Source organism: Calidris pugnax, unplaced genomic scaffold (assembly GCF_001431845.1).
Source record: "Calidris pugnax isolate Ruff unplaced genomic scaffold, ASM143184v1 scaffold54, whole genome shotgun sequence".
Taxonomy (NCBI): domain Eukaryota; kingdom Metazoa; phylum Chordata; class Aves; order Charadriiformes; family Scolopacidae; genus Calidris; species Calidris pugnax.
Genome location: NW_015090864.1, coordinates 7,979,474 through 7,991,932, shown reverse-complemented (window position 1 = coordinate 7,991,932; position 12,459 = coordinate 7,979,474). Strand labels below are relative to the sequence as shown.

Genomic DNA, 12,459 nt, shown 5'->3' with positions numbered 1-12,459 from the left:
ATGGTCCTTGCTACCAGTTCCTGGTTAGATCAATTTGCTCTGACTAGAGTTAGTGTGGGTCTGGCCTCAATCAGCTCCTTCCACTGACAGTCCTGCTGCTGTGGTGGACCATGGCTGCCAGGCTGAAAGAGAAGGGACTCTCCAAGTCTTTGCCAATAAGAATCAAGAGAACTTAGAAAAGGAACATGCATTGTGTCTAATCGCAAGCCATCTCACTCATACACGGGTATTCAAAACACCTCTGCACAAAAACACTTCTAGAAAGGAAGAAAGGTAGAAGTAATTAGAGAAATGGCTGGGCTGCTTAACTGCAGGACCAAGTCAGTGCCTACCGATAAGGGATACCAGCCAACCCTTTGGCCAAAGGCAGGGAATTAGAGGAAGCACTACTACACGGCTAGGAAAAATGAGATTTAGCTTTTGCTTTATATTTAGGGTTGAGGCAAAAGCTGTGAAAATAAATAAAGCACGTGGCAGCACTAAATATTAGAAATGGAAACTAAATGGGATCTGTGACATTTATAGTATTCAGAGTCCAAGCAGCTTTTAATACTTCTTTAAAATCCGGTCAAAAACGACAAGATCTGCCCCACCACCCCCACTGCTCATTTTTTTCCTTTTTCCTTGTGTGGTCAAAGAAACCAAGTCATAGATTCAGCTTGTCACTAACTGATTAAAAATTAATCAACTATCTTGATCAGTGCTAAACAGCTAATTGCAGCGCTTACTTTTATTCTTCCACAGCTGAAAAACTTAAAATGTCTACAGCAATATGAAAAAAATGAACAAAGGCTACATGTAAAGAACCTACGTTACCTTGCTAAAACCTTGGTATCTGAAAGTTAAGAAGGACAGAGCGAATTTCTTCCTGTATACAATGAAAGAGGGGTTACGAACCCCATTTAATAAAGCTAATTGCTCTTGCTTACCACGAGACTCATCTGAAACAATTTATGGTTTTCTGAAATAGAGCATTATGATAAAAATTGTGAATGCTACTGTGGGCACTGATAACCATTTGTTACGAAGAGCTGTATACAGTGCTGACTGGCATTGTTTTGTTTCACCACATAATAAAAGAAGTTGTGCATGATTGCTTTATTCAATTATTCATGAATAACAAACCTGTCAACTCTTGCAGGCTACTGGGATTCCTGCAGACATTTATATATATTTTTAGCCCAACAGAGTCAATTTCTTTCAACTTCTTGTATTCTTCTGTACTTAAGTTATCACATCCGAGGAATTAGACATCCTCCAAGTGGGGCTGTTGCCAGCTCTATGTAGTCAGTAAGGCCTTAATGTTACTGTTTTGAAAGACCATGTGGTCATTATGTAGCTCACAATTTTAAGTGTATTTAAGTTTTATGAGCTGTAGAAAAACATTTATAAAAATAGTTAAGACTGGTATTTTGACTTCCTCCCCATTTCTGCAGAGTAAAGCCTAGCCTCCGAGGCCTTGTTCAGTTGCTGTTAACACACTGTTTACTTCATTACAGATTACAGCAGTTCTGCAAGTTTCCCTAATTAATGCTCCGAATAATTTTAGAAGCATTCTTCAAAAAAAAAAAAAACAAAAAAAAAACCAACCACCTCCAATGTATGACAGCATTAAACATTAAACCACATTTCCTTCCCTCCTCTTCAGCATAAACCCGAGGACAGATTTCACCCTGACGACACGATCTAGCTATGTCCCTTCGTGTTGGTTTCTTTACAGCCCTAACAAATTAACTTGTCTTTTCATTAAGACAGAAGAAATTTGGTCAAGATACTTTCTAACCAAAGCCCCAGATCTTAAATATGCACGCTGCCATCAAGACCAGCATTGTGAGTCCTCCACAACACCGGTGGCTCAAGGGACACTCTGCACATAATAGACCCCTCATCAAAAGATAAGGAAATCTCATTTAGATGCAGAAGTGAAATGGCTAACGTTTTAAACCCGGCCTCTAACAGAAAACATCCCCCTCCAACACACTGCTTAAATTAGTTTCACAACATGCTTCCCAAGAAAATGAAAACAATCTTCCCTTGAGTACAGGAGCCACACTGACACCAGCATGCAACTACATCAGGTGGCTCCAACTACCAAGCAAGCAGAGCGCAGGGTTTTAACCAGACCTTAAACAGCCAGCCAAATCCTGATTTCTGACCCATTATCAGACCTATCAACCTTAAGCCAAAGGAGCTCAGTTCAGGAGTATTTCAGAGTCAAGTTACAACTCAGAAGTGTTATTTCAATGTGATTTCGGAGATAGCTGCCTGGCAGTAAAGTGTTACAGCAAACATTAATTTCTGAATAACTGCTAATAATAACTTACAGTTCTGAAAATATAAAATACAGCCTGTTAGGTCTGCTAAATCTGCTACTTCCCTCATCAGCTTTGGCCCAGTTTTTATTTGGGGATTACACAGAATGAAACAGACAGAAACAAACCATGAGGACACACAGACACGAGATGAGCCTTGGAAACTTACCCCTCCTGACAACTTAATCACCCTGACTTTGCTGCCGACATGGGGCCCTTCTCCACTACCACTGTTTGTCCGCTGCATGACAGTCCTTTTCACGCCGGGTTTCAGTTCCTGGGGCCTTGCTGTGACAGAAGCCACTCGAGCAGTCTGTGTGGTGGGCACCGACGCCGCAGCAGGTTTGGTCTGTAAGACTTTCTGGGGTGCCGGAGGCTGACTGGGAGGTACCGTCCTCGTCTGCCTCAGCTGCTTCACCGGCTTCACCTGCTGTCCTTGATACTGCACGTTCCCCCCGACCTGGGGGAAGTCTGTGGGTTTGGACTGGACATTTGGAACTACCGTGTCTTGCTTTTTAACAAGGAGTCTGTTTTTCACATTTTGCCTGGTCTGTAAGCCAGAGTGGGGGATGTAAGGGCTGCCGTTGGTGGGGAACTCGGAGTCGTCGTCCTCCTGCTGCATGTAGGACTGTTGGGTAGAAGGTTGCTGCTGCTGCTGCTGCGCCAGTCTTTCCAGCAACTCCCTCTTCCTGGCACCAGCCTGCTGCTGCCGTCTCAGCTCCTTCTGCTTCAGAATCTCTTCTCTTAGACGTTTCTGCTCCTCTATCTTCAAACGATACAGCCTAGTTTCTTCGTCTTCATCGGGATACTGCAAAGGAAAATACAAATGAATTTATGAAGTTCTCAACAAATGCTCCGCTCGGGTCAAAACAACATTAAATTGTTTCAGATGTCGTCAAGCTGTAACTCTCCGAAGAGGTTTTTAAATTATCCGTGACACCAAACTAAGGCTATTAGTGAAGTGCATCTGCTGGTGAGGTTTATTTGCTATTCATTACAGACAAACAGCTCAAATCTGGTTTAGAACTTGGATATCCGACTTCCTAGACAGGGAAAAAAAAAAAAAAAAAGAAAAAGAAAAAGAGCTGTAATACCAGTTGAGAAATCTTATCAGAATACTAAAAAAAAATACAAAGTTTCACAAATTGGAATTAATTTAGAAGTTTCTAAAACCAATTAAACTACTAATATAATTCAAGATATCAAAATATGTTTCAAATGGAAAGCAACAATACAGAGGCAACCTACTGTCACACAGGTTTTATCTTGCTCTTTTCTGACAAAGTAACAAAAGGTAGAGTGGTAAATGACCTGAAAGGCCCTGATTAGAACTATTGATTTTTCTCACAGAATTTTCAGCCTGATCTCAAACTCATTTGTCACACAATAATTGGTTATAATGAACAGCACAAGTCAATCTCTCTGACCTTGAACTCGTGCACTCTCTTCAGAATCAAAATGTTGCCAAATGCAGTGTTGGAATATTAATGGTATATAGAGAATGCCTTTAATATTCCAGGCCTGGGCCCTCCAGAAAGTATTGCACACCATCAAATAACCTTTCTAAAGATTCTTCAACTTTGGCACAATGGGTTTTTATGAAAAGCTGTATAAAAGTGGACAAGAATCAAGGAAATGCAGATTCTCATCATCCTAGAAAAGAAATCAAAGTGCTTTTGTGATCAATCAAATGCAATTTTTAAAATCACAGAGCATACTTTTAAATTATATTATTTTTTATTTTCAACTGTTTGAAATATTAAGTTAGAGACATATAGAGACTGCTTACAGATGGTAACAAGCATATCTCTACTGGAGATATCCTAATCCCCCTAATAGAAACAGGCTCTCAAAGTAACAATACTTTTGCATTTTGGTACATTACAGCAGATAGAATGCTAAAACGTGAATCCATGATGGAATTATTTATCTCACAGTAACTGGGTGGAAGCTCTTATCAACACAAATGTCTTTTTTGCACACAGAGGACCCAAACTTACAACAATTATTTTATTTTTTTTTTTATTCAAATGCTTTTATCCCTGGTACAACCCAGGAAAAAAAGAGAAGATACAATCAAAGTTGGTTCACAGGTATAAAAGCCCAGTGGAGAAGTATTTATACTCATAGAATCCAGATGCACAAATCCTGAATGCTTGTTTCCTTTAGATGTCACTGCTTTGTCCCTGAGCACCTACTGATAGGGACTCACAGTGATTAAGAAATAGCTGCACGTCTTGCACTAAAAGTCCAGCCTAAACAAGGGCTAAACCAAGACTTCAACAAAACTGGATTTTTATTTTATTTTTAATACGGGCTATAGTTCTGAGATGAGGCTTAACATTGTCCTTTTCAGGGGAATGCTTCATATATGAAAGGATTCTGATCTTCCTCTATACTGTTCAGACTACAATAGCAGTGATTAATGGCTAATCACTATAACAACTAGATTACAGGTCTTTGACAGATGGTAACAAGAACATACTTCTACAAAGTAAAAGGGGTAGTAGTAGTAGTAAACTCAAATTTCATCTGAAATTGCAAACTGGAGATGATGGATTGTAGTAAAAAAGATAAGGCCCTTTCAAAATACAGTAAAGGGGTAAGACCCTTAAATAATGTTTGCATTGGATGACAAAATACAGGTAAGCTTCAGACAGGAGGAGGATGTGCTGTTATGCAGGTCTTGATTCAATGAATAAAATTTTCAGTCACTTTCAGAGACAGTAGATATCTCGGTGACTGAAACTGTCCAAACACAAAAGCTTTTCCACTTAATTCACTAATGAATAAGTTTATTCACTTGCTTTGCTTTAGATCAGAACATTCTACATTTTATCTAAACAGGTTTGATGGATGCCAGTGAGCCAATACCAAATTTACCTTTGGAGGTAGTGCTGTACTGTTTTTTTTCTTTATGTTCAGTTGAGGGTGTCAAAACTAACAAGAATCTGCACAACCAGCTGTCCTTTATTATCAGAGACCTGTCTGTTCACATCATCATCTACCAGTTCCAAAGGCCTTGGAAGATGTAGATCACGATTTAGTAACTACAAAACATTAACTCAAAGGCTACACATAGCAGCACAGAGATGTGTACTTCGTGGCACACTTAAATGAGTCTTGCCAGCAGACAAGGTACAAACATCCTGAGGGACTCTGACCAATACATCTGTGCAGCAGGGACAGACACACTGATTTCAACCATAAGAGCATTAAACACAGAAGACAACTGATAAACTGTATTACCTATGAAATTAGATGACTGCTTAGTAGTATCTTCAGGGAACTTGATCTCAAATATAATCTGAAATTTTCCTTTCAGGAACTCACTCAGTACTTAGGAAATCAGTATGGATCCTTTTAATTCCTTCCAAAAGGATAAGCTTTGAAATCAAGATCCAAGAGCTCTGAGGTTGTATGACAACTGTGGATCAGCCCATTAATGGTCTGTAGAGACCTAAATCTTTCCTCTTCATAAGCAAGTTGCCACTACTGTTAAGTTCTCAGTAAAATAGTCTTACAGCTAGAGTAAGACAAAACAATATAGAAAAATATTAGGAGTGAAGTTTAATTGGAATTAGTTGTGCAGTGACCCAACAGTGCAGACTCAGAATGGGCAACAAACAAGTCTTCATAAAAGGTAAGGCCAGATCCAAATTACATCCTTTGTCTGCTTGTGTTCAAAAACCACAAGGGATCTTAAATAAAGGCACCTACGTAGACAACACACATTTCACATCACTGATGACATCAGCTCCTGAACCTGAGGAAGGTATGAGCCACCCTACAACACACAGGAGCTATGGTTCATGGACAAACAGGAAGAGAATTCAGAACAAGGTTTCTTTGAGAAACACACTGCCCTCTTGTGATCTTCCAACTGGAAAAAGACTGCAATAAGAAGAATCTTCTAAGCACAAGACAGGAAGCACCATTATAAAAGTTTGGAAATCAAACCTATTTATACTGGAGAAAACTCAAATTCAGACATGTACAAATTTTCAGGTAGTTAACTTTCAAAAATTTGAAAAGGATTTACATAAAATTTGCTCCAATAACAATGTAGCAACTATTTGCCATATTGCAAGTCTTTTAAAAAAAAGACAGCAACATAAAACCCAACAACCCAACTTCAAAATTTACTGTAGTTGGAAGAATGGAATGCAAAGGTTTTCTTTCAGTATATCAGGGTCATTAACTGCAATATAAGTAGAAGATCAGTATACCTATCATTATGCAGTGCTCTAATTTCTCTCCTGTTCTGGGCTCCAATAGCCATTTCTTCTAAAGAGATTCATATCACCTTTCTACATTCTCCTCCTCCTTTTAACTCAAAAATGGTTAATATTGCCTTAATTCCTCTTATCCTAAATTGACCCCAATATAAGCAGAATTAGGCCCACGGTCATCACCCATACTTTCCAATTTAATTGACAAACTGATTTTTCTGACTCAGGATATGAGAGCTACAGCTATTGTAAAAACAGACAAAGGCATTTAAAGTCAGTATTTTGCAGCCTCACAGGAACACAAGCATATCATTAAAGTAGAAATACAGTATTTAATCTTCTAGTCACTCAGGTTGCAAACCTTTCAAATATCTATTTTGAAGGTGAGCAAAACCTTTAAAAGCTGATATTGCTATTTTTTTTGGTGCTCCCTGAAAGAAAAGGCATTCATAAATATGGCCACTGACTCTTCAGGAAGAAGGATGCAAAGAAAAGTCTTAATAATTTTCCAGTTGAAGACACTTGCAAAATAACCTGCCCAGTTCAGTTATGAGCAATACAGCTAGAAAAGATGACAGAACTGAACTCCTTCTCATCTTCACAGAAAGCAAAAGAACCGCACAAAGTTAGCCAATTAGAAGAAAAACACAAAAAGAAGAGTGGAAAATATTACACCTAAGGAGAGAAATGTAATAACCTACATTGCAGCAATAGTGAAGAATATGATTTAGTGCTCAGAAATTAACATTAGTGCAGCAACGCTGTTTGCAGAAGTGGCAATAAGTGGCAATAAGTGGCATCTGTGAACGAGACTACGGCAGTGGTGCAGACAACTGGACAATTATTTCAAGTCTGCATTGAAAGCAGAAGGGTTCTGTGCATACACACATTTACACACTTTCCTCGTACTTGCCAGGTGTATCTACAAAGGTTTTACTTTTATGGTTAATAATAGGGAACACCAGGAGACAATTTTTTCCAAGGCAACATTTTTTTATCTTATTTTGCAAAAATTTACATGAAAAAGGTATCAAACTGTTTTCAAAAATAGCTTTGACATAGAAATAAAAATAAAGCTTTATTTGTAAAAGCAAGAATTCACATGAGTAAGATTAGTCTTAGAATTAAAGCTTAGAATATGTTCAAAACTGAAAATGGAGAGAACAAGCCAACTGCTTTGTTTGTTTTCTTTAAATTGAGTAAAAAAACACTTGTTTATTTCTCTAAACACTGCCAGAGACATTTCAGAACTAATGCCTTAAATTTCTTATGACTAAACTCTGAAAGAATTGTAAGATATTTTAGATGGGGAGGGCTTTGAGTAGCTCTTCAAAACTTACCTTTACTAGTGGCCTGAAAGACAGAAACTTCTGTAAGAGGTACTGCATTTTCTGTGACTTGGATTATTTCAAGAGACTGAATTGAGAGGATGGGGATTACTTAAATCTTTTTTTTCCAAAAAGATCAAAATTAAAAGCTGGAAAGCTGAAATAAAGATTATTTTTTTTTAATATTCCCATTGAAAAGCAAGTGCACAGGAGGTCAAACACTGCTAGCTATGGGTTTCTTTTGTGCCTCATTTGTGAAAATTAGTTATGACCATCCCTAATTCAAGAACAAGATGAAAAGCTCATCACAAGCAGCTTAAAGGGAAGGCAATATTATCACAGTTAAGGCTTTCTAACAGTTGTTGAAGAAAACCTGGTCCTTGAGACAAGATTCATGGTCAACTACCGAGATTTCCAGTTCTTCTCAGAATAGACTGACACAGAAATTGTACAGGGTGCTTTTAGCCATCACATTCTTCTGGTACCTCCTGATGTTTAGGATTAACAGCACCATCAGCACAATCCTACCACTCTCTCACACTAACAGTGCTCATGGAGAGTCTTCTCCAGCTTCCAGGAGGATCTGTGCAGAAAAATGGTCACCTGTTCATACTCTATGACCTAGTGGAACCCAAAACATTGGCATCTCACTCTGATTATGCAGAGTACTAGCAGAGCAAACATCATCTTTTTCTATAAAATCAAAAACTTGAGAGCATCTCCTATTTTCCCTTATGCCGGAAGGTTTCATAAGAGACACACTTCCTTCTTCAAGAGCAAGAAGCTCCATGGACAGTGCAGCTGCAGCTTCCTGCACGAGTGCTCAAGACCCTAAAGGAGACTGGGGAGCCCAATGGAAAATAGCATTGGGGGGTGAGGGGAGTTTGAGCCACACAGCATCATAGGACATGGAAGAGAAGAGGCTTCCTGACTTAGAAGGATGAGATTACCTGAAAAAAAAAAAGATAATATAATCCTGGAAGATAAAAACAGGCACAATGGGGATTTCAGAGGCTTGCATCATTGATGACCTTTACTCAACCTCTGCCTTTTCATAGTAGAAATGACCCCTCCTCCTACAAAGCAGACTCACTGCAGCCCTGCCTACCTTCTAGACTTCTTTTTTTGTCAATGGAGAATTGACATCACATTAAAGAGGAAAGTGCAACTCAGAAGGGAGGCCTCTAGTGGCATGAAAAAAAATATTGGGTGAATAATACATTAAGCGTGCTTACAGTTCGCAAGACAAACTAGAAAACTTCTTTTTAAAAAGAAGAAGTATTTTGTTTAGGTTTTTTCTTATTTGTTTACCAAAAAAAAAAAGAAAAGCCTTACCTCTGGTTCAGATTTTACTTCTGATTTTGCTTGGCCCACTGGTGTGATTGCTTTAGCTTTCATCTCAGGCCTTCCCTGTGAGTTTCCAACACCAGCTACAGACTTGTTGGCAGACACGGTGCTGGTAATGGGTTTGACCTGAGCCGCTGGGGTAGAGGGTCGCCTGTTGTTGCTCATTTCCATGGCGTGTGACGGGGCTATCGGCAACTCCCGCAGGTTACTATTCCTTGGAGCAGTTGACTGTAGCTGCTGATTTGGACGCTTGACAATATTTTGTGATGGTGTATTCTGAAAAGCAGAAAATTAAAAAAAATGCAGCCTTTCATCACAATCCAGACTAAAGTGTTCCCTGTTTTACATTTTCATGAATAAGCTAAGTTGAGGAAAAAGAACGCTTTTCAAAGAGTTTCAATATTTTCAATGTGCAATGAAAAATTGCAGAAATGAGAACATTTTAACAATGGTTTTATTTTTCTTTAATTAGAAGCAAAACTGAATCTCACTTAACATTGTTCTCAGAAATTGGCTTCACTGTGTGATTTATTTTCCTAATCAAATCAGTTACTCTAAACTCCAGTCATGTTGTCAGACTGTTGTGCTACCCCAACCTACCAAACATCAGAATCTGCTGCACTGGAGCGAACTCACAAGACATGAGTGGCACTATCTGAACCAGAAACCTTATTTGCATTGGTACAGAGAGGCCTTCAAATTGAAAACCAGTGTCAGAGAACTGGGCTCCCACACAATCACAGGCCACCAGCAATTTAAAAATCTTACTAAGCAAACTTATCCTCCAAAACCTCTTTATTACCAGTTCTTGGGCAACTGCATCATCTCTAACTGGACCCAGATCAAGAACAACACTGAAGACTGGAGGAGAAAAGAAAAAGGGAAGGATACACATGCTATTTTTGGATGTAGGTTATAAAATGATCAAGGCAGAAAAGGAGCAAGAAACAGTGAAAGAACCTGACAGAGCAGGACGGAATAAATGGGACTGAAAAACCATGCTGGTGAGTTTTTAAACTTGTGCTTACATGCCTGTTACCCACGCTGAACTATGCAAGGCACCACTGATGTATGTGGTACTTACATGTCTTGGCTTCATTGGACCCTGTCGCGGCTGACACTGCATCCTATTGTTATTTGGCTGCTGCTGTGTGGCCTGCATATGAGGCCTGAACTGTGGTTGGTTCATGGGCATTAAGGGCTGTGGTGGCCCTTGGAGATGATGATGGTGTTGTTGCTGCTGCTGCTGGTGATGATGTTGATGTTGCTGCTGCTGCTGGTGATGGTGCTGCTGAGGCTGAGGTTGTGGCTGAGGCTGTAATGGGGGATGCAAGGGACCCTTCACATGAAGAGAAAGATTATTTGTTTTTAGTTTCAAGGTAATAAATTCCTGAAAAGTAGCTCAAGCCTCCCAAGTCCTCAAAACTTCTGTAAGCAGCTATACCGAATCATAGAATAGGTTGGAAGGGACCTTTAATATCATTGAGTCCAACCATCAACCTAACACTGACAAAACCACCACTAAACCATGTCCCTAAGCAGCACGTCTACCTGTCTTTTTAATACCTCCAGGGATGGTGCCTCAACCGCTTCCCTGGGCAGCCCATTCCAATGCTTAATAACCCTTGCAGTGTAAAAATTTTTCCTAATATCTAATCTGAACCTCCCCTGCTGTAACTTGAGGCCATTTCCTCTTGTTCTACTGCCTGTTACCTGGGAGAAGATACCAACCCCCACCTCTCTACAACCTCCTTTCCTGTAGCTGTAGAGTGATGAGGTCTCCCCTCAGCCTCCTTTTCTCTAGGCTTAACAAGCCCAGTTCCCTAAGCCACCCCTCATAAGACTTGTGCTCCAAACCCTTCCCCAGCTTCACTGCCCTTCTCTGGACTCACTCCAGAATCTCAGTATCTTTCTTGTAGTGAGGGACCCAAAACTGGATGCAGTATTCGAGGTGGGGCCTCACCAGTGCCGAGTACAGGGGGGCAATCACTTCCCTAACCCTACTCACCACACTATTTCTGATACAGGAATACAGCTATGGACCAGGCTAAATGAAAAACAGACTATCAGAAGCTGCATATGGTAATTGTACCCATAAACCTATGCAAGTCAGCAGCTGATGTGGAAAAAGGAAAATGCAAGGCTCCCTGCCTTCTGTCCCCTTTTCTAATGACTTCTAAACTGTTTGGGTTTTGGTGTTGTTGGTTTTTTTTTCCCCCTTTTGTTCTGCCCTCCCTCCTTCCCTCCCCAACTTCAGGATTTCTCCCCACGCAGAACACCGAAACCACAGAATCTTCTAGGTTGGAAGGGACCTTAAAGATCATCTTGTCCAACCGTCCCCCTAACTTTGACAAAAACAGACACCTGCACAACAAACAAAAAGCAACACCATCACTAAACCATACCTCCCAGCACTACATCAACCCGTCTTTTGAACACCTCCAGGGATGGTGCCTCAACCACCTCCCTGGGCAGCCCATTCCAATGCCTGATAACCCTTTTGGTGAAAAATTTTTTCCTAATATCCAGAAAAGATATTTTTCCTAATATCCATGAAAAGATGCCACACGAAGCCCACCGACCCCGCATCCCTAAACCCGCTTCACGCTGCGACTCAGCCTCCTCCCCGGTTTTGCGGGAGGCCCCCGGCTCCCCGCCGGGCCCCGCAGCCGAGCGGCAGAGGGCGCTCCCTCCCCGCCGCTCACCCCGCCGGGGCCGGGCAGAGCCGTACCTGCATGGCGGGCTGCGTGTGGGCGGCCAGGAAGGGCTGTCCCGGGGCCTGCAGGAACTGCTGGCGGGGAGGGATGAAGGGCCGGGGGCTGGCCGAGCCCGGCTGGTTGAAGTGGAGAATCCCCACGGGACCTTGAGGCTGCATGTTGGGCCGCACCGGGCGCTCTCGGGGAAAGACGGGCTGCTGTCCCTGCTGGTTGAAGGCGGGCCCGGGCTGGGTGAAGGGCATGGGGCTCTGGGTCGGTACCGGGTGGGCGCTGTTGAGAAGAGGGGGGGGTGGCGGTGGAGGGGGGCTCCGCTGCTCAAACAGGTGATGGCTGGGAAACCTCGGATCTGCGGGAAGCAGGGAAGAGAGGAAATGACAACCTGCCCCAGACAAAAAAAAGACACTCTCAATACCTAAAGCTCTATCCTGATTTGGAAAAACAAGCTGAAATCTGTAGAGAGCAAAACTGTATGGGGTGTTTCAATTTTAAGGGCTACCTACCCCTCAAGGTTATGTCCCCCTTG

General features: G+C 41.3%; 1 protein-coding gene across 7 annotated transcripts in view; it reads right to left on the bottom strand.

The window, feature by feature from the left end:
- The window catches only part of RBM33 (RNA binding motif protein 33), a 95,516-nt gene that overhangs the window by 27,168 nt on the left and 55,889 nt on the right, over positions 1-12,459 (bottom strand). For all 7 annotated transcript variants that reach the window (XM_014944946.1, XM_014944947.1, XM_014944949.1 and 4 more), the window contains exons 12-15: positions 11,951-12,282; positions 10,304-10,558; positions 9,208-9,495; positions 2,482-3,120 (exon numbers count right to left, since the gene is read on the bottom strand). In XM_014944946.1, the coding sequence (XP_014800432.1) occupies positions 2,482-3,120; positions 9,208-9,495; positions 10,304-10,558; positions 11,951-12,282 (1,514 nt within the window). The remainder of the gene's footprint in view (positions 1-2,481; positions 3,121-9,207; positions 9,496-10,303; positions 10,559-11,950; positions 12,283-12,459) is intronic.